Source organism: Pristis pectinata, chromosome 21 (assembly GCF_009764475.1).
Source record: "Pristis pectinata isolate sPriPec2 chromosome 21, sPriPec2.1.pri, whole genome shotgun sequence".
Classification (NCBI taxonomy): Eukaryota; Metazoa; Chordata; class Chondrichthyes; order Rhinopristiformes; family Pristidae; genus Pristis; species Pristis pectinata.
Genome location: NC_067425.1, coordinates 138,790 through 162,164, shown reverse-complemented (window position 1 = coordinate 162,164; position 23,375 = coordinate 138,790). Strand labels below are relative to the sequence as shown.

At 44.3% G+C, this 23,375-nt stretch overlaps 1 protein-coding gene across 1 annotated transcript in view; it reads left to right on the top strand.

The window, feature by feature from the left end:
- Positions 1–23,375, top strand: part of LOC127581280 (integrin alpha-E-like) — a 345,660-nt gene that overhangs the window by 214,851 nt on the left and 107,434 nt on the right. The window contains exon 21 of the mRNA XM_052035523.1: positions 15,949–16,090. Within this exon, the coding sequence (XP_051891483.1) occupies positions 15,949–16,090 (142 nt within the window). The remainder of the gene's footprint in view (positions 1–15,948; positions 16,091–23,375) is intronic.

Below are 23,375 nucleotides of genomic sequence, written 5' to 3'. Positions count from 1 at the left end.
TAATTTACAATAGAAGCAAAAAACTGATGATGTTGGAAAACCCAAACAAATACAAGAAATGCCAGAAGCATACAACAGTTCAGACAACTTCAGTTGGCATGGAAGGCTATGGAATTAGAGTCCTAGAGTCATGGTCATACAGCACAAAATGGCCCCTTTGCCCCACCATGCCAACCATTTTGCCCATCTACTCTAAACCCATTTGCCCACATTAGGACTGTTTCCTTCTATGCCTTGCCTATTTAAGTGTTTGTCCAAATGCCTCTTAAACATAGATGATTACACCATCTCCTCTTGGCGGTGCATTCCAGATATCAACCACTCTCTGTGTAAAAAAAACACCCCTCAGATCCCCCTTAAACCTCCTTTCTCTCACATTAAACCTATGCTCACTTGTTTTGCATACTCTACCACAGGAAATAATTTTGAGTATCCACCCTTTCTATGCCTCTCATAATCTTATTTAGTCCTGTCAGGTCACTCTAAAACCACCATTGTTTCGGGGAAGACAAGGCAGCCTAACCAGTGTTCTGTAAAGTTGCAATATATCAATCCCAACTCTGTCAAAGGATACAGCAGGAAATAGATCTGTTACAAATATGGGTGGGGAAATGGCAGATGGAGTTTAATCCAGGCAAGTGTGAGGTGTTGCACTTTGGGAGGTCAAATATAAGGTGAAAGTATACAGTTAATGACAGGATGCTTCACAGCATTGATGGACAGAGGAATCTTGTGGTCTAAGTCCATCTCCCTGAAAGTGGCTTGCCTTCATTGGTTGAGGCATTATTAGAGTCAGAAAGTCATATTGCAGCTATGAATAACTTTGATTAGGCCATTCATGTTATTGTGTGCAGTTCTGGATGCCCCATCACAGGGAGGATGTGGAGGCTTTGGAGAGGGTGCAGAAGAGGTTCACCAAGATGCTGCCTGGTTTAGAGGGTATGAGCTGTAAGGAGATGTTGGACAAACTTGAGTTGCTTTCTCTGGTGTGTTATTGGCTGAGAGGAGACCTGATGAAAGTTTATAAAATTATGAGAGGCATGGATAGGATAGATAGATATTTTTCCCAGGGTAGTAATGTCAAACACTAGATGACTTTTAAGGTGAGAGGGATAAAGTTTAAAGGAGATGTTCAGGGTATGGTTTTACACAAAGTTGTAGGTGCCTGGAACAGGCTGCCAAGGGTAGTGGTGAAAACGAATACAACTTTGTTGCTGTGGTGAGTAGTATGAGTACGGGAGCGGGAAGTCTTGTTGCCATGGTAAGTACCGTGAGAATTAGAGCGAGAGCGAGAACGAGAGCGAGAAGCAGTTTAAGAAGGTTGGCCTGTTTTAGAACATAGAACATAGAACAGTACAGCACAATACAGGCCCTTCGGCCCACAATGTTGTGCTGACCTTTAAACCTCGCCTAAGACTACCTAATCCCTTCCTCCCACATATCCCTCTATTTTAAATTCCTCCATATGCTTATCTAGTAATCTCTTGAATTTGACCAATGTACCTGCCTCCACCACCGCCCCACGCAGGACATTCCATGCCCCAACCACTCTCTGGGTAAAAAACCTTCCTCTGATATCTCCCTTGAACTCCCCACCCATTAATTTAAAGCCATGCTCTCTTGTATTGAGCTTTGGTGCCCTGGGAAAGAGGCGCTGGCTGTCCACTCTATCTATTCCTCTTAATATTTTATACACCTCTTTCATGTCTCCTCTCATCCTCCTTCTCTCCAAAGAGTAAAGCCCTAGCTCCCTTAGTCTCTCCTCATAATCCATACTCTCTAAACCAGGCAGCATCCTGGTAAATCTCCTCTGCACCCTTTCCAATGCTTCCACATCCTTCCGATAATGAGGCGACCAGATCTGGACACAGTACTCTAAGTGTGGTCTAACCAGAGTTTTATAGAGCAGCATCATTACCTTGCGGTTCTTAAACTCAATCCCTCAATTTATGAAAGCTAACACCCCATAAGCTTTCTTAACTACCCTATCCACTTGTGAGGCAACTTTCAGCGATCTGTGGATATGGACCCCCAGATCCCTCTGCTTCTCCACACTACCAAGAATCCTGCCATTTACTTTGTACTCTACCTTGGAGTTTGTCCTTACAAAGTGTACCACCTCACACTTCTCCAGACTGAACTCCATCTGCCACTTCTCAGCCCAGCTCTGCATCCTATCAATGTCCCTCTGCAATCTTCGACAATCCTCTACACTATCCACAACACCACCGACCTTTGTGTCATCTGCAAACTTGCCAACCTACCCTTCGACCCCCTCATCCAAGGCATTAATAAAAACCATGAAAAAATCATGTTGTTGTTCTTGTCGCTGTGGTGAGTTGATAGACTTGTTGATTAGCTAATTGGATAAATAGGCAGCAGCTGCCAATAAAAAGAAGTTAGGGTCAAGTGGAGTGGCCATTGTGTGAGTGGACTGTGTTAGAGTGGGGTGCTTAGGCTTTGGCTCAAGAGGCTTCGGCGTAAGGAGGCGAAGCAGGTGAGCGGAGGCTTCTGGTAGGTTCTCTTTCTTTGTTATTTTCTTTGTATAGAATAGTGGGAATGGAAGTTAGGGCAGAATTATGCTCTTCCTGTAGGATGTGGAAAGTCAGGGAGACCACCGGTGTCCCTAATGACTACACCTGCAGGAAGTATACCCAACTGCAGCTCATTAGAGACCATGTTAGGGAGCTGGAGCTGCAGCTGGATAAGCTCTGGATCATTTGGGAAGTTGAGGAGATGATAGATAGGAGTTACAATGGAGGCAGTTACATCCAGGGTGTGGGATAGAAACATAGAAAACCTACAGCACAATTCAGGCCCTTCAGCCTACAAAGCTGTGCCGAACATGTCCCTACCATAGACATTACCAGGCTTACCCACAGCCCTCTATTTTTCTCAGCTCCATGTACCTATCCAAAAGTCTCTTAAAAGACCCTATCGTATCTGCTTCCACCACCGTTGCCAGCAGCCCATTCCACGCACTCACCACTCTCTGAGTAAAAAACTTACCCCTGACATCCCCTCTATACCTACTCCCCAGCACCTTAAACCTATGTCCTCTTGTGGCCACCATTTCAGCCCTGGGGAAAAGCCTCTGACTATCTACCCGATCAATGCCTCTCATCATCTTATATACCTCTATCAGGTCCCCCCTCATCCTCCATCGCTCCAAGGAGAAAAGGCTGAGTTCCCTCAACCTGCTTTCATAATGCTTGCTCTGCATTCCAGGCAGCATCCTTGTAAATCTCCTCTGCACCCTTTCTATGGCTTCCACATCTTTCCTGTAGTGAGGCGACCAGAACTGAGCACAGTACTCCAAGTGGCGTCTGACCAGGGTCCTATTGCAACAAATTGCAACTGCAACAAATTTCAGTTTCAAATTTGAGAAGGAGAAGCTGATAACTGATGTATCGATATTTCAGTGGAACAAAGGAAATTACAGTGGCATGAGAGAGGAACTGACCCAAATTGATTGGAAAAGTAAGCTAGCTGGAGGGACGGCAGAGCAGAAATGGATGGAATTTCTACAAGAAATAAGGAAAATGCAGGATAGATATATTCCAAGAAAAAAGAAGGTTTTGAATGGAAAAAAGGCACAAATGTGGATAACGAGAGAGGTGAAGGCTAAAGTAAGAGCAAAAGGGAGGGCATACAAGGAAGCAAGAATTAGTGGGAAAACAGAAGACTGGGAAACTTTTAAAATCCTGCAGAAGGAAACTAAGAAGGTCATTAGGAAAGAAAAGATGATTTATGAAAGGAAGTAGGCAGATAACATTTGAAAGGATACTAAGAGTTTTTTTAAATATATGAGGAGTAAAAGAGAGACATGGGTTGATATAGGACCAATCGATAACGGTGCGGGTGAGATTATAATGGATGATTAAGAGATGGCAGAGGAACTAAATGAGTATTTTGCATCAGTCTTCACTGTGGAGGACATCAGCAATATACCGGATAGTCAGGGGTCTCAAGGGATGGAACTGAGTTCAGTTAAGATTACGAGAGAGAAGGTGCTAGGAAAGCTAAATGGACTAAAGACTGATAAGTCTCCCAGACCGGATGAGGTGCATCCCCAGGTTCTGAAGGAGGTGGCTTTCAAGATTGTGGAGGCACTGGTGATAATTTTCCAGGAATCGATAGTCTTCGGCATGGTTCTGGAGGACTGGAGGGTTGCAAAAGTAGTTCCGCTGTATAAGAAAGGTGGGAGGCAGCATAAAGGAAATTACAGACCTATTAGTCTGACATCGGTGGTGGGAAAGTTATTAGAATCCATCCTCAAGGATAAGGTTATGAAATTCCTAGAGGTGCAAGGCAAGATAGGTCCAAGCCAACATGGTTTCGTGAAGGGAAGATCCTGCCTGAGCAACCTATTGGAGTTTTTTGAGGAAATCTCAGGAAGGGTGGATAAGGGAGAGGCTGTAGATGTTGTATATTTAGACTTTCAAAAGGCCTTTGACAAGGTTCCGCAAAAGAGGCTAATTAATAAGATGAGAGGTCATGGAAATACAGGCAGGATAACAGAATGGGTGGAGCATTGGCTGGTTGGCAGAAAGCAAAGGGTGGGAATAAAAGGATCCTGTTCTGGTTGGCTACCGGTTACTAGTGGTGTTCCGCAGGGGTCGGTGTTGGGGCCGTTTCTTTTTACTCTGTACATTAACGATTTGGATGATGGAGTAAATGGTTTTGTGGCTAAGTTTACAGATGACACCAAGATAGGTGGAGGAGAAGGGAGTATTAAGAACACTGGAACGTTGCAGAGAGACCTAGATAGTTTAGGAGAATGGGCAATGAAATGGTAGATGAGATACAATGTTGAGAAATTTGCAGTTGTACACTTTGGAAACAGAAATAAACCGGCAGATTATTATCTAGAAGGGGAGAAAAGTTAAAATACAGAAGTACAAAGGGACTTGGGGGTACTCGTGCAGGATACCCTAAAGGTTAACCAGCAGGTGGGATCGGCGGTAAGGTAAACAAATGCTATGTTAGCATTCATTACGAGGGGTACAGTGTATAAAAGTAGGGAAGTGTTGATGAGGCTCAACGGGGCACTAGTGAGGCCTCATTTGGAATACTGTGTACAGTTTTGGGCCCCATATCTTAGGAAGGATGTGCTGATGTTGGAGAAGGTTCAGAGGAGATTTACGAGGATGATTCCCGGATTGAAAGGGCTTGCTTATGATGAGCGTTTGTCAGGTCTTGGACTGTATTCACTGGAGTACAGAAGAATGAGAGGGGACCTCATAGAAACATTTAAAATGTTGAAAGGACTGGACAGAGTAGATGTGGCCAAGCTGTTTTCCTTGGTGGGTGAGTCTCGGACCAGAGGGTACAATCTTAGAATTAGAGGGTACAGGTTTAAAACAGAAATGAGGAGGAATTTCTTTAACCAGAGGATAGTGAATTTATGGAATTCCTTGCCATGTACAGCAGTGGAGGCCAGATCATTGGAGGGGTTTAAGGAGGAGATAGATAGATATCTAATTAGTCAGGGTATCAAGGGATATGGAGATAAGGCCGGAAATTGGGGTTAGAATAGTTTTTTTCCCATTTCTCATTTCTTTTTTCTTTTTCTTTTTCCCTTTCTTTTTTTCTGGGCCGAATGGCCTACTTCTGCTCCCTTGTCTTGTGATCTTGTGAACAATACCTCTCGGCTCCTAAGTTCAATTCCCCAATTGATGGACAATACACCATATGCCTTCTTAACCACAGAGCCAACCTGCGCAGCCACCTTGAGCGTCCTATGGACTTGGACCCCAAGATCCCTCTGATCCTCCACACTGCCAAGAGTCCTACCATTGATACTATATTCTGCCATCATATTTGACCTATCAAAATGAACCACTTCACACTTATCTGGGTTGAACTGCATCTGCCACTTCTCAGCCCAACTTTGCATCCTATCTATGCCCCTCTGTAACCTCTGACAGCCCTCTATACTATCCACAATACCTCCAACCTTTGTGTCATCCGCAAACTTACCAACCCATCCTTCCACTTCTTCATCCAGGTCGTTTATAAAAATCACTCAGAGTAAGGGTCCCAGAACAGATCCCTGAGGTATACCACTGGTCACCGACCTCCATGCAGAATACGACCCTTCAACAACTACTCTTTGCCTTCTGTGGTCCAGCCAGTTCTGGATCCACATTGCAATGTCCCCTTGGATCCCATGCCTCCTTACTTTCTCAATAAGCCTTGCATTGGGTGCCTTATCAAATGCCTTGCTGAAATCCATGTACACTACATCTACTGCTCTCCCTTCATGGATGTGTTTAGTCACATCCTCAGAAAATTGAATCAGGCTCGTAAGGCAGGACCTGCCCTTGACAAAGCCATGCTGACTATTCCTAATCATATTATACCTCTCCAAATGTTCATAAATCCTGCCTCTCAGGATTTTCTCCATCAGCTTACCAACCACTGAGGTAAGACTCACTGGTCTGTAATTTCCAGGGCTATCTCTACTCCCTTTCTTGAATAAGGGAACAACATCCGCAACCCTCCAATCTTCCGGAACCTCTCCCATCTCCATCGATGATGCAAAGATCATCGTCAGAGGCTCCGCAATCTCCTCCCTCATCTCCCACAGCAATCTGGGGTACATCCCATTCGGTCCTGGCGACTTATGCAACTTGATGCTTTCCAAAAGTTTCAGCACCTCTTCTTTCCTAATATCTACATGCTCAAACTTTTTAGCCTGCTGCAAGTCCTCACTACAATCCCCCAGATCTTTTTCTGTAGTGAATACTGATGTAAAGTATTCATTAAGTACCTCTGCTATTTCTTCCGGATCCATACACACTTTCCCACTGCTGCACTTGATAGGCCCTATTCTCTCGCATCTTACCCTCTTGCTCTTCACATACTTTTAATAATCCTTGGGGGTTTCCTTAATCCTGCCTGCCAAGGCCTTCTCATGTCCCCTTCTTGCTCTCCTAATTTCCTTCTTAAGCTCCTTCATTTTAGCCTTATACTCTTCTAGATCTCTAACATTACCTAGCGCTCTGTACCTTTTGTTAGCTTTTCTTTTCCTTTTGACTAGATTTATTATAGCCTTTGTACACCATGGTTCCTGTATCCTCTTGTGACTCCCCTGTCTCATTGGAACATGCCTATGCAGAACTCCACACAAATATCCCCTGAATATTTGCCACATATCCTGTACTTTTCCCTGAGAACATCTGTTCCCAATTTAATCTTCCAATTTCCTGCCTGAGAGCCTCATAATTCCCTTTACCCCAAGTAAACACCTTTCTAGTCTGTCTGTTCCTATCTCTCTCCAATGCTATTGTAAAGGAGATAGAATTATGATCACTATCACCAAAATGCTCTCCCACTGAGAGATCTGACACCTGACCAGGTTCATTCCCCAATACCAAATCAAGCACAGCCTCTCCTTTTGTAGGCTTATCTACATATTGTGTCAAGAATCCTTCCTGAACACACTTAACAAACTCCACCCCATCTAAACCCCTCACTGTATGGAGATGCCAATCGATGTTTGAGAAATTAAAATCTCCCATCACAACAACTCTGTTATTTTCACACCTTTCTAGGATCTGCTACCCTATCTGCTCCTCGATATCCCTGTTACTATTGGGTGGCCTATAAAAAACACCCAGTAAAGTTATTGACCCCTTCCTGTTCCTAACCTCCACCCACAGAGACTCCGTAGACAGTCCCTCCATGACGTCCACCTTTCCTGCAGCTGTGACACCATCTCTGATCAACAGTGCCACCCCCCCTCCCCACCTCTTTTGCCTCCCTCACTGTCCTTTCTGAAACATCTAAAACCCGGCACTTGAAGTAACCATTCCAGTCCCTGAGCCATCCAAGTCTCTGTAATGGCCACCACATCGTAGCTCCAAGTATTTATCCAAGCTCTAAGCTCATCCGCCTTGTTCACAATACTCCTTGCATTAAAATAGACACATCTCAAACTGGTCTGAGCACGTCCCTTCTCTATCACCTGCCTATCCTCCCTCTTGTACCTACTACTAGCTTTCTCTATTTGAGAGCCAAACACCTCTTCCCCAGTCTCTCCAGTTTGGATCCCACTCCCCAACAATTCTAGCCTTAGCAAACCTCCCCGAAAGGATATTGGTCCCCCTGGGATTCAAGTGTAACCCGTCCTCTTTGTACAGGTCATACCTGCTCCAAAAGAGGCCCCAATGATCCAGAAATCTGAATCCCTTCCCCTTACTCCAATCCCTCAGCCACGCATTTAACCTCCACCTCATTCTATTCCAATACTCACTGTCACGTGGCACAGGCAGTAATCCTCAACTTCCTTCCTAACTCCCTATAGTCTTTTTTCAGGACCTCATCCCTTTTCCTACCTATGTCATTTGTACCAATATGTACCACGACCTCTGGCTGTTCCGGCTCCCTCTGCAGGATATCTTGGACGCGATCTGAAACATCCCGGACCCTGGAACCTGGGAGGCAAACTACCTTCCGAGTTTCTTTCCTGCATCCACAGAATCGCCTGTCTGCCCACCTAACTATAGAGTCCCCTATCACTGCTGCCCTCCTCTCTCCTTCCCTACCCTTCTGAGTCATATGGCCGGGCTCTGTGCCAGAGACATTGCCACTGTTACTTCCCCCAGGTAGACTGTCTCCCCCAACAGTACTCAAGCAGGAGTACTTATTGTCAAGGGGTACAGCCATAGGGGTACTCACTAGTACCTGACTATTCCCCTTCCCCCTCCTGACTGTGACCCACTTGTCTGACTCCTGTGGCCCCAGTGTGACCGCCTGCCTATAACTCCTTTCTATCACTTCCTCATTCTCCCTGACCAGACGAAGGTCATTGAGCTGCATCTCCAGTTCCCTAACACGGTCCCTGAGGAGCTGCAGCTCGACACACTGGGTGCAGATGTAGCCTTCCCAGAGGCAGCGAGACTCTGGGAACTCCTACGTCTGACACCGAGCACAGAAAATCGCACTCATACTCCTTCCTTTACTCAGGTCACCTTCCTTTCCTCGCCCCTTTATGCCTAAGCACCTTGAGCCAAAGCCCAATCACTCTGCTCCCTCTCACTCCGCTGCCCACTCCGACACTGCCCGCTGGATATGGCAGACTGCTTTTAAACTGCCCGCGTGCTACCTGCTGATGTCAAGTTGCCACAGGAGGACATAGGTTTAAGGTGCTGGGGAGTAGGTATAGAGGGGATGTCAGGGGTAAGTCTTTTACTCAGAGTGGTGAATGCGTGGAATGGGCTACCGGCAATGTTGGTGGTGGCGGATACGATAGGGTCTTTTAAGAGACTCTTGGATAGGTACATGGAGCTTAGAGGGCTGTGGGTAAGTCTAGTAATGTCCAAGGTAGGGACATGTTTGGCACAGCTTTGTGGGCCAAAGGGCCTGAATTGTGCTGTAGGTTTTCTATGTTCTCTGTTGGAGCATGTCGAGGTTAAGAAGGATGCTACTAAAAAGCATCAGGATAGATAGGTCCCCAGGGTCAGACAGGGTATACCGCAGGTTACTATGGGAAGTGAGGGAAGAGATTGCTGGAGCGTTAACGATCTTTGAGTCCTCCCTGGCCACAGGAGTGGTACCGGAGGATTGGAGGATGGCAAATGTTGTTCCATTGTTCAAGAACTATAGAACAATACAGCACAATACAGGCCCTTCGGCCCACCATGTTGTGCTGACCTTTAACCCTCGATTAAGACTATCTAACCTCTTCCTCCCACATATTTTAAATTCATCCATGTGCTTATCTAACAATCTCTTGAACTTGACCAATGTACCTGCCTCTACCACTACCCCAGGCAGTGCATTCCATGCACCAACCACTCTCTTTGTGTAAAACCTCCCTCTGATATCTCCCTTGAACTTCCCACCCATTACTTTAAAGCAATGCCCTCTTGTATTGAGCTTTGGTGCCCTGGGAAAGAGGCGCTGGCTGTCTATCTATTCCTCTTATTATTTTGTACACCTCTATCATGTCTCCCCTCATCCTCCTTCACTCCAAAGAGTAAAGCCCTAGCTCCCTTAGTCTCTCCTCATAATCCATACTCTCCAAACCAGGCAGCAGCCTGGTAAATCTTCTCTGCACCCTTTCCAACGCTTCCACATCCTTCCTATAATGAGGCGACCAAAACTGGACACAGTACTCCAAGTGTGTTCTACCCAGAGTTTTGTAGCACTGCATCATTACCTTGTGGCTCTTAAACTTGATCCCCCAACTTATAAAAGCTAACATCCCATAAGCTTTCTTAACTACCTTATCCACCTGCGAGGCAACTTTCAGTGATCTATGGATATGAACTCGTAGATCCCTCTGCTCCTCCACACTACCCAGAATCCTGCCATTAACCTTGTACTCCGCCTTGGAGTTTGTCCTTCCAAAGTGTACCACCTCACACTTCTCCGGATTGAACTCCATCTGCCACTTCTCAGCCCAGCTCTGCATCCTATCAATATCCCTCTGCAATCTCCTACAGTCCTCCGCACTATCCACAACACCTCCAACCTTTGTGTCATCTGCAAACTTGCTAACCCACCCTTCTACCCCCTCATCCAAGTCATTAATAAATATCACGAAAAGTGGAGGTCCCAGAACCAACCCTTGTGGGACACCACCAGTCACAGCCCTCCAATCTGAATGCACCCCCTCCACCACAACCCTCTGCTTTCTACAGGCAAGCCAATTCTGAATCCACTTGCCCAAGCGTCCCTGGATCCCATGCCCTCTGACCTTCTGAAGAAGCCTACCATGTGGAACCTTGTCAAATGCCTTACTAAAATCCATGTAGACCACATCTACTGCATTACCGTCATCAATCTTCCTGGTCACCTCCTCAAAGGATCCTATCAGGCTTGTGAGACAAGAAAGGTAAAGGGAATAATCCTAGGAAGTATAGACCAGTGAATCTCACATCAATGTTGGGCAAACTATTGGGGAGGATTCTTAGCGAAAGGATTTATGAGCATTTGGAAAAGCATAGTCTTATTTGGGATAGTCAGCATGTCTTTGTGAAGGGCAGGTCGTGCCTCATGAGCCTAATAGAGTTTTTTGAGGAAGTGGCAAGACAAATTGATGAGGGTAGTGTAGTGGATGTGGTATATATGGATTTTAGCAAGGCGTTTGACAGGGTTCACCATGGTAGACTCATCCAGAAGGTCATGAGGTATGGGATCCATGGATAAAATTGGCACTGTGGATTCACAGAAGGCAGGGGGTGGTTGTAGAAGGGGACTATTGGACCTGGAGGTTGGTAACGTGGTGTTCTGCAGGGATCTGTTCTGGGACCCTGGCTCTTTGTATTTTTTATAAATGACTTGGATGAAGAAGTGGAAGGATGAGTTGCTAAATTTGCAGATGACATGAAGGTTGGTGATGCAGTAGATAGTGCAGAACGTTGTCTAGGTTGCAACGGGATTTAGGTAGGATGCAGATCTGAGCGGAGAAGTGGCTGATGGAGTTCAATCCAGTGAAGTGTGAAGTGATACACTTTGGAAGAACGAACTTTAAGGCAAAGTACGTGGTTAATGGCAGAATTCTTAGCAGTGTGAAGGAACAGAGAGGTCTTGGGGTCCAAGTACATAAATCCCTCATTAGCCAGGGAATTGATTTCAAGAGCAGAGAGGTAATGTTGCAACTCTATATGACCATGCCTCATGACCACTCTCTGTGTAAAAACCTACCTCTGACATCTCCCCTAAACCTTCCTCCTCTGATCTTAGACTGATGTCCTCTGGTATTGGCCATTGCCACCCTGGGGAAAAGGTACTCTATCTCTGCCCCTCATAATCTTATGCACCTCTATTAAGTCACCTCTCATCCTGTGTCGCTCCATGGAGAAAAGCCCTAGCTCGCTCAACCTTTCCTCATAACACATGTTCTCTCATCCAGGCAGAATCCTGGTAAATCTCCTCTGCGCTCTCTCTAATGCTTCCACGTCCTCCTTATGACCAGAACTGAGCACAATACTCCAAGTATGGTCTAACCAGAGTTTTATAGAGCTGCAACATTACTTCTCTGCTCTTGAAATCAATTCCCCAGCTAATGAAGGCCAGCTCACCATACACCTTCTTAACCACCCTATCAACTTGCACTTCAACTTTGAGGGATCTATGGACTTGGACTCTGTTCCTCCAAACTGCTAAGAATCCTGCCATTAATCTTGTATTCTGCCTTCAAGTTCATTCTTCCAAAGTTATCACTTCACACTTTTCCGGATGGAACTCCATTTGCCACTTCTCCACACAACTCTGCATCCTGTCCATATCCCATTGTAACCTATGACAACCTTCCACACTATCCACAACCTCCAACATTTGCATCATCTGCAAACTTAAAAACCCACCCTTCCACATCCTCATTCAAGTCATTTATAAAAATCACAAAGAGCAGGGGTCCCAGAACGGATCCCCATGGAACACCACTAGTCATCAACCTCCAGGCAGAATATTCTCCATCTACTACTACCTTATGCCTTCTGTGGGCAAGCCAATTCTGAATCCATGCAGCCACGCTTCCATGGATCTATTTCCTAATGACTTTCTGGATGAGCCTACCATGGAAAACCTTGTCAAACGCCTTACTAAAGTCCACATACACCACATTCACTGCGCTACCTTCAATTTGTTTTGTCACCTCCTCGAAAAACTCAATTAGGCTTGTGAGGCATGACCTGCCCCTTACAAAGCCATGCTGACTATCCCTAATAAGACTAGGCTTCTCCAAATGCTCGTAAATCCTGTCCCTAAAAATCCTTTCCAATAGCTTGTCCACCACTGACGTAAGGCACTTAAATAGGCAAGGCATAAAATACAGACCAAATGCAGGCAAATGGGATTGTGCAGATGGGCAAAAAGGTTGACATGGACATGGTGGGCCAAGGGCCTGTTTATGTGCTGTACAACTCTACAACTCTTTGACCAAACTTGTCAGGTTAAAGTAATTTTAAATACTGGTGTTGGTGATGAGGTCTCTTCTGCATTGGAGAAACCAAATGAATATTGAGTGACCGCTTTGCAAGACAACTCTGTTCAGTCAGTAAAGTCAATTCTGACCTTCCAGTCACCTGTCACTTTCAATCTGCATCCCAGCCCCACTCTGATCTCTTTCGTTGGCCTGCAGCGATGTCTAACATAAGCTCAATAATCTACATCTAGTTTTCTGAATGGACACTGAATAGAATGCTTCATGTTCTATGACACATTGCAGTCCTCGGGACTCCATATTGAATTCAACAATTTCATGTAACCAACTTCCTGTTTCTCTCATAGAATCATAGAAAAATACAGCATGGAAACGGGGCCTTGGCCCACTGTCCACCTGATCATCAACCACCCACTTATACCAATCTGACATAACCCATTTTTATTCTCCCCATATTCTCATCAACTCCCCTCAGATTCTGTACCATACCTACATAATGGGGATAATTTATAGTGGCCAATTAATCTACCAATCTGCACATCTTTGTGAGGTGGAAGGAAACTGAGCATCTGAACCCACGGGACCACAGGGAGAATGTGCAAACTCCACACAACAGGTCAGACTGAAACGTGATTCTCTGGTCCTTTGAGGCGGTGGACATAGCTCAACAGTGGCACCACTGTGCTGCCCACTCTCCATCAATGTTGCTGGGTACTTCAGTTTCAATTTGTTTCTTCTCTATTTTCTCTAACTGCTGGTGTTTAAAGTAATTATTACTCTTACAACTTTGATCTGCACCTTATCACAGACTTTCACATTTATTTCTTTTTGATATAGAAAATAGAACAGTACAGCACAGAAACAGGCTGTTTAGCCCAAGATGCCCCTGCTGACCATTATGCCAATCCAAACTAATCCCATCTGTCTGCACATGGTCTATATTCCTCCATTCACTGCCTGCTCGTGTGCCTATCTAAATGCCTCTTAAACATTGTTATTGTATCTGCTTCCACCATTTCCCCTGGCAGTGTGTCCCAGGCACCTACCACTCTCTGTGTAAAAAAAAAACTTGCTTCGTAAATCTCCTTTAAACTTTCCCCCTCTCACCTTAAATGCATGCCCTCTAATATTTGACACTTCCACCCTGAGAAAAAGAATCTGACTATCTAACCTGTCTCTGCCGAACGATCAAAAGCAAGAATAGTTACTGTTGTTTGCTTTCATCCTTAATAATGGGTACATTATTGAGGATGCAGTTTCAGAGTACTTGGAAGTACATGATAAAATAGGCCAAAGTCAGCATGGTAAGGGGAGATCTTGCCTGACAAATCTGTTAGAATTCTTTGAGGAGGCAACAAGCAGGTTGGACAAAGGAGAATCAGTGGACATTATTTACTTGGAATTTCAGAACATCTTTAACCAGGTGCCACACACGAGGCTGCTAAACAAGATATGAGCCCATGGTGTTAGATGCAAGGTACTAGCATGGATATAAGATTGGTTGACTGGCAGAAGACAAAGAGTGGGTATAAAGGGGTCCTTTTCAGGATGGCTGCAGTGACTCGTGGAGTTCCACGGGGGTGGGTGATGGGACCACAACTTTTCGCTTTATATATTAAAGAAGTGGTTGAAGGAACTGATGGCACTGTGGCCAAGTTTGCAGATAATATCAAGATAGGTGGAGGAACAGGTAGTGTTGTGAAGGCAGGAAGTCTGCAGAAGGACTTGGACAGATTAGGAGAGTGGGCAAAGAAGCGTCAGATGGGAATACAGCATAGGGAAGTGTGGGGTTATGCACTTTGGTAGAATGAATAAAGGTGTAGACTATTTTCTAAATGGGGAGTGAATTCAGAAATCAGAGGTGCAAAGGGACTTGTGAGTCTTAGGAGGCACAGAAGACTGCAGATGCTGGAATTGGAGCAACACACAAAGTGCTGGAGAACTCAAAAGGATGTACTGCTGAGGTTTTATAAGGAGTTGGTCAGACCACATTTGGAATATTGGCAGCAATTTTGGGCCCTGTATCTAAGGAAAGATGTGCTGACCTTGGAGAGGGTCCAGAGGAGGTTCACAAGAATGATTCTGGGAATGAAAAACTTAATGAATGAAGAGCATTTGATGGCTCTGGGCCTGTAGAACATAGAACATTACAGCACAGTACAGGCCCTTTGTCCCATGATGTTGTGCCGGCATTTCATCATGCTCTAACATCTATCTGACCCTTCCCTCCCACATAACCCTCCATTTCTGTATCATTCATGTGGCTATCTGAGAGTCTCTTAAATGTCCCTAATGTATCTGCCCCCACAACCTTTGCCAGCAGTGCATTCCACGCACCCACCACTCTGTGTAACAAAAACTTACCTCTGACATCCCCCTTATACCTTCCTCCAATCACATTAAATTATGCCCCCTTGTGTTAGCCATTTTCACCCAGGGAAAAAGTCCCTGACTGTCCACTCGATCTATGCCTCTCATCATCTTGTACACTTCTATCAAGTCATCTCTCATCCTCCTTCTCTCCAAAGAGAAAAACCCTAGCTCACTCAACTTATAGGACATGCTCTCCAATCCAGGAAGCATCCTGGTAAATCTCCTGTGCACCCTCTCTAAACTCGATGTACTCTGTACTCAATGGAATTCAGAAGGATGAGGGAGGATCTCATTGAAACCTACCAAATACTGAAAGGGATGGATATAGTGGACATGTGGAGGGTATTTTCCATTAGTAGGAGAGGCTAGGATCCAAGGACACAGCCTTCATAATGGGACATCCCTTTAAAACTCAGTCAGAGGGTGGTGCATCTGTGAAATTCATTGCCACAGAGAGCTGTGGAGGCCAAGCCATTGGATGTATTTAAGGCAGAGACTGGTTCCTGATTGGTAAGGGGGTTAAGAGTTACAGGGAGAAGGAGGGAGAAAAGGGTTGAAAAATAAAATCAGCCATGATTGAATAGCAGTGCAGACTCAATGGACCAAATGGCCTGATTCTTCTCCTATATGTTATGGTCTTATGGTTTTACTGATGCAAGCTGTAACTCTTCTTTCAGTAATTTTATATGGATTGTTGGCAAGACGAAGGAAGTGAGCTTAAAGGTCCTTCTAACTAATACTGGAGAAGATTCATATCTCACCACTATGTACCTTTCCTATCCAACAAGCTTTTACTTCAAGGAGATCTCAAAGCCTCAGGTAAGACAAAATTCCAAGCAAGGGATTACAGCTGGAGGAATTTTATCCCCAGGCAAAGGAGAGTCAGGTTGGATTTGAAATAAAGTTACAAGAAAACTGAAGCCCAAAAGACCCAGTCCCTTAAGCTCCACGTAGACTTTTAAACAATGTGTATTGCTTGCTTGAGAATATTGTTGCTGGAGTCCTCCAGATCATTGTTACAGGTAGTGTGCTGATTGGCATAAGCCACATGATCATAAGCACAGGAAACAGGATCATTGGAACAAGCTATGTGGTTAATGACTTAGGTCAGATACATTATACCACAGACTGAACAATCATAAGCACAGATGGAAGGATAATAGATGTGTGGTAATGAAGCAAATTTAATTTGAAGTAAAAAAGGTGTTTGAATTTAATGTTGTCAACATGGGCTTCAACATGGCAGGTGAGTTTCGGTGTTGTTGGTGTGGATCATTAGAGCACAGATTGCCTAATCTCAATTAATGTTTCATTGATTCTCTCCAGCAAAATTGTGCTGAGATTCTTATTGATACTGAGGTTTAAAAAGTTTGTGTTTGCAAAGTAGATGCTAGCAGGAGGAGAATGGGTCCTTTGAAGTTTTTGACGACACATAGATGAGGAAGACAATAGTTATGTATAAGCTGCATCTTAAAAGAAAAGATCTGGAATGTTGGACAGTCAAAAAATATCATGCCAACTTTCATGGGACCTGGCATAGACCTACATAGGTTTCTTCTTGTAGTTACATACCAGTTGCAGATTGATGGAATGGCATTATTTGTGGTTACACAGCAGGTGCTGTTCCAACTTGGACAGAGTGCAAAGGTCAGAACTTAGTAAGTGTGGGAATTTGTTGAAGGATAGAAAAGGTGCTGCTTTGGTATTTTAAAAAAACATGATTAAGAAATGTTTGTAGGTTGAATGATGCTTGGCTTGGGAACTTTTTGGTGGGAAGGAAGTACTGCTTTCCAATTTAAATGTCTAGTTTAACTATTATGATGAACTACACAAAGAAAAAATAGGGATAGTTCAGTGAGGGTAACAAATTTCTGACATCATGGAGGAACAGCTGAATCTAATGCTTATAATTCTTGTAACTTGTGGGAACTTCAGGACTCACAAGATCAGATGCAGACAGATGGGATTAGTTAGATTGGCATCATGATTAGCACAGACGTGGTGGGCTGAAGGGCCTGTTTCTGTTCTGTACTCTTCAATGTTCTATACTGCATTTCTCACCTTCAGCACCCCTCTCTGTGCAGTCTTTGGTGCCATGGTGCCACATTCTGGATTACACTTCAGGTGTCATCATACCTTACATATCCAGGAACTACCTTTAGCTTTTTAAATTCAAACTTTGAATTTCCAAATTTAAGGGATAGCTGGATCATTAAAGAGCATAAGGGAACCTGAGATATGTTCCAGGAAGTGGTTACCTTCAGAGTGTTCAGGTTAGAATGTGAGCAGTCATCCAAGAGAGCAGATAGGGCAGCAATCTACAGCATGTGTGTCTTCCTTAAATTGGCACTCAACATTAGATGATGAGCATGATGACATCTTGCAGTGGCCTGATCAGCACCTGCAAAAGATCATATGACTGGTTTGGGCATGTGTTGATGACATCACTCGTAAGGGAACACCCATAAAGCTATCATATTATGGACTGTGTGCAGGAATCTGTTGTACTGGGATATTAAAAATGACCCATGAGCTGTAATATCAGTATAAAAGGAACACAATAAATTGCTAGAAATGCTCAGCAGGTCAGACAACATCTGTAGAATGAGAACCAGTGTTATGTTTCAGGTTGAAAACCTTTTGATGCTACAGCTCCTTAAAGCCTTTGACCTGAAATGTTAATGCTGTTTCTCATTCCATAGGTGCTGTCTGACCTAGCAAATGTTTCCAGAATTTTCTGTTTATATAATTAAATTCTATCTTCCTCTAAATTGGGGCAAGACAAATTTCAACGGTATGAGACATGATCTTGCATATACAGATTACATCTGTATATGGCCTTTCAGCTTTACATTAGTTGTAACTTGGTCCCATTCATTTAAATGCGGTTGCTGACCTTAAACAGAGAGGTAAATTTAGCAAAGCAATTTGTTTGTTTTTCTTCAGTTGATTGGATTAATTAACAACAGGCTAGTGAGTTTATAAATAAATGTATTGTTTGTATGCTTTGAATTTTTTTCAATCATTTTCATTCTTTTAAATGTTTATTTGAATAGCTGAGACCTGCAAGGCTATGGACCCAGTGAAAGAGGTTGAGCTTAGGGTAGGTAGCTTTCTTAACGAGCAAAAACATGATGTGCTAAATAGCCAACTTCTGTGTCATTAATTTCCTATGACTAACTATTGTTCAACTCTTTCCAAGTATCATTAGTTGTCAGGTATTTGTAAACAGTGAAAAGGCTTTCTGCCTGCATGAACTGCAGGGCTATCTCAGGGACTGACTGTGTATCACCACCAAGTATTTTCTTTGCACTCTTGAGTGCAGCCAGCAGTCATTCATGGGAAACATTGTTGAATCTGTGTGTTACCCTTGTACTTCAGGAATCATTCTATAACCTCCTCGCTTCTCTAAAGTCCGTTTTTTCATTGTCCGTTTAATTAGTCAAGTTTAAATCATGATCATATTTGAAACCTGCTTTAACATTAGGACAAGTGACTGAGGTGATAGTTGGGGGAGCACTTTGAGACCAGTGACCATAGTTCTATTAGTTTTTAAATAGTTATGGAAAGGGGCAGAACTGGTCCACAAGTTCAATTTCTAAATTGGGGCAAGCCAAATTTTGATAGTATGAGACATGATCTTGCAACAGTTGATTGGTGTGGGTTGTTTGTGGGTAAAGGAACCTCCGGCAAATGGGAGGCTTTCAAAGGCGAGATAGTGAGAGCTCAAAGTCTGCATGTTCATGTTAGAGTGAAGACCAAGGCTGGTAGGAGTAGAGAACCTTGGATGACAAGAGATATTGAGGCCAAGGCCAGGAAAAAGAAGGAGGCATGGATCAGGTACAGGCAGCTGGCAGGAAGGCAAAATGGGGACAAGAAATAGCTTTGACAGGGAAGATTAAGGAGAACCCAAAGAGATTTTATGTATATTAAGTATTTTATAAGCATAAGGAAGGATTTGGAGACTGTGGAAAGGGTGCAGAAGAGGTTTACAAGGATGCTGCCTGGATTAGAGGGTATGAGCTATAAGGAAAGGTTGGACAAACTGGGTTGTTCTCCCTAGTGTGTCGAAGGCTAAGGGGAAACCTGACAGAGTTTTTCTTTAATTATGAGAGGCATAGATAGGGTAGACAGTCAGAATCTTTTCCCCAGGGTAGAAATGTCAAACACCAGAGGACATGCTTTTAAGGTTAGGGGGGAAGTTTAAAGGCAACGTGAGGGGCAAGTTTTTACGCAGAGAGTGGTAGGTGCCTGGAATGGGTCACCAGGGGCAGTAGTGGAAGCAGGCAGTTTGGTGGAGTTTAAGAGGCTTTTATATAGACAAATTAGTATGAAGGGAATGGAGGGATATTGATGATGCACAGGAGGAGGACATTTAGTATAGTTGGGCGTCAAGATTGGCACAATGTTGTAGGCCGAATGATCTGTCCAGTGCTATACCGTTGTATGTTCTATTAAGGGAAAAAGAGTAACAAGAGAGAGAATAAGACCCGTCAAAGACCAAAGTGGACATATTTCTGTGGAGCTGTTGGAGATGGAGGAGATTTTTATTGAATTTTTCTCCTCTGTTTTTAACGTGGAGAAAGACACGAAGACTTCAGAACCAGGGAAAGTTAACGGGGACGTCTCAGGGGACAGTCCACATTAAGCAGAAGTGCTAGATGTCTTAAAATGTATGGTATTGATATTGGTTTATCATTGTCACTTGTACCGAGGTACAGTGAAAAGCTTGTCTTACAGACCAATCGTACAGGTCAATTCATTACACAGTGCAGTTACATTGAGTCAGTACAGAGTGCATTGATGTAGTACAGGTAAAAACAATAACAGTACAGAGTAAAGTGTCACAGCTACAGAGAAAGTGCAGTGCAATAAGGTGCAAGGTCACAACAAGGTAGATCATGAGGTCATAGTACATCTCATTGTATAAGGAAACTGTTCAATAGTCTTATCACAGTGGGGTAGAAGCTGTCCTTAAGTCTGGTGGTGCGTGCCTTCAGGCTCCTGTATCTTCCATATATGAAGGTAGACATATCTCCCGGGTCTGACCAGTTAAATCCTAGAACACTACGGGAGGCTAGAGAAGAAATTGGGGGAGCCCAGGTGGAGATATTTGCATCATCGTTAGCCACAGGTGAGGTACTGGTAGACTGAAGGGTAGCGAATAGAAGGACTACAAAGAAAAACCTGGGAACTGTAGACCAGTAAATCTGACATCTGTTGTAGGTAAATTACTGGAGAGGATTCTGAGCGATAAAGCATACTTGCATCTGGAAAGGCAAAGGTTGTTACGGATAGTCAGCATGGGAGATCATGTCTTACGAACCTGATTGAGTTTTTTGATGATATGACGAGGAAGGTTGATGAGGGCAGGGCAGTAGCCAAGGTTTAAATGGACTTCAGTAAGACCTTAAATAAGGTTTCACATGGTAGGCTGCTCTGGAAAGTTGGATTGCATGGAATCCAGGGAGAGCTAGATTACTCTTTAGTTACTCTAGTTACTCTTTTTCCCTTAATAGAACATACAACAATATAGCACTGGACAGACCATTCGGCCTACGACATTGTGCCAATCTTGATGCCCAACTATATTAAATGTCCTCCTCCTGTGCATCAGAAGATCCTGAGAGGCAGGATTTATGAGCATTTGGAGAGGGATAATATGATTAGGAATAGTCAGCATGGCTTTGTCAAGGGCAGGTCCTGCCTTACAAGCCTGATTGAATTTTTTGAGGATGTTGTAGCGACTCACTGTCCAAGCAAGCGAACTGGCTCAGCGGTCGGGTCGCGCGTCGTCGGAGCGGCGAGGCCCAAGATGGCGCTGGGCCTCCATCTTCCTTGAGCGATGGAGAGAACCCGCGCGCAGGAAAAGTTTGATGACGTAGCACATACGTCATTTTCCATTTTCGGTGGGCGGGAAATAGTCCTCTTAAAAGGCCCGCGCAAGGCGGGAAAATGAATCAGTTCTTGTTCTGCAGCCCATCGACGAGTGCCTTGCTTTCACATCGCGGTAGCAGCCGCTACAATGTGACTAAGCACATTGATGAAGGGAGAGCAGTAGATGTAGTGTGTATGGATTTCAGCAAGGCATTTGGTAAGGTACCCCATGAAAGGCTTATGGAGAAGGTGAGGAGCCATGGGATCCAAGGGGACATTGCAGTGTGGATCTAGAACTGGCTGGCCCACAGAAGGCAAAGAGTGGTTGTTGAAGGGTCGTATTCTGAGTGGAGGTCGGTGACCAGTGCTGTACCTCAGGGGTCTGTACTGGGACCCTTGCTCTTTGTGATTTTTATAAATGACCTGGATAAGGAAGTGGAGGGGTAGGTTTGTAAATTTGTGGATGACATGAAGGTTGGGGGTGTTGTGGATAGTTTGGAGGGCTGTCAGAGGTTACAGAGGATATAGATAGGATGCAAAGTTGGGCTGAGAAGTGGCAGATGCAGTTCAACCCAGATAAGTGTGAAGTGGTTCATTTTGGTAGGTCAAATGTGTTGACAGAATATAGTATTAATGGTAGGACTGTTGGCAGTGTGGAGGATCAGAGGGTCCTTGGGGTCCGAGTCCATAGGATGCTCAAAGCTGCTGCTCAGGTTGACTCTGTGGTTAGGAAGGCATATGGTGTATTGTCCTTCATCAATCGTGTAATTGAATTTAGGAGCCAGGAGGTATTGTTGCAGCTATATAGGTCCCTGGTCAGACCCCACTTGGAGTATTGTGCTCAGTTCTGGTCGCCTCACTACAGGAAAGATGTGGAAGCCATAGAGAGGGTACAGAGGAGATTTACAAGGATGCTGCCTGGAATGCGGAGCATGCTTTATGAAAGCAGGCTGAGGGAACTCGGCCTTTTCTCCTTGGAGAGACGGAGGATGAGGGGGGACCTGATTGAGGTTTATAAGATGATGAGAGGTATTGATTGGGTAGATAGTCAGAGGCTTTTCCCCAGGGCTGAATTGGTGGCCACAAGAGGACATAGGTTTAAGGTGCTGGGGAGTAGATATAGAGGAGATGTCAGGGGTAAGGTTTTTACTCAGAGAGTGGTGAGTGCGTGGAATGGGCTGCCGGCAATGGTGGTGCAGGCAGATACGATAGGGTCTTTCAAGAGACTGTTGGATGGGTACATGGAGCTGAATAAAATAGAGGGCTGTGGGTAAGCCTAGTAATTTCTAGGGTAGGGACATGTTCGGCACAGCTTTGTGGGCCGAAGGGCATGAATTGTGCTGTAGTTTTTCTGTGTTTCTATGTTTCTATCAATATCCCTCCATTCCCTTCATATTAGTTTGTCTAATTGGCAATCCTCTACACTATCCACAACACCAACAATCTCTGTATCATCTGTGAACTTACTAACCCACCCTTCAATGTTTTCATTCAGGTCATTTATATATATCGCAAACAGCAGAGGTCCCAGTACGGATCCCCGCAGAACATCACTAGTGACAGACCTCTAGCCAGAATAAGTCCCATCACCCACTACCCTCTGTCTCTAGTATTACCCTCTGTCATCTATGAGCAAGCCAATTCTTAATCCAAACAGCCAAATCTCCATGAATATCCTGCATCTTAATCTTCTGGATGAGCTTACCATGAGGAACCATGCCTTTTACCATGCCTTACTATAATCCACATAGACAACATCCACAGCTCTAACTTCATCAATCACCTTTGCCACCTCCTTGAAAAACTCAATCAAGTTAGTAAGACAAGAATTACCCCACACAAAGCCATGCTGACTGTCCCTAATTAGACCATGGTTTTCCAAATGCTCATGATTCCTGTCCCTAAGGATCTTCTCAATGGCTTCCTACCACTGATGTGAGACTCATAGAACACAGAACATAGAACACTACAGCACAGTACAGGCCCTTTGGCCCACAATGTGTGCCAACATTTTATCCTGCTCTAAGATCTATCTAACCCTTCCCTCCCACATAGCCCCCTATTTTTCTATCATTCATGTGTCTATCTAAGAGTCTCTTAAATGTCCCTAATGTATCCCCACAACCTCTGCCGGCAGTGTGTTCCACACACCCACCACCCTCTATGTAAAAAAAAACTTACCCCTGACATCCCCCTTATACCTTCCTCCAATCACCTTAAATTTATG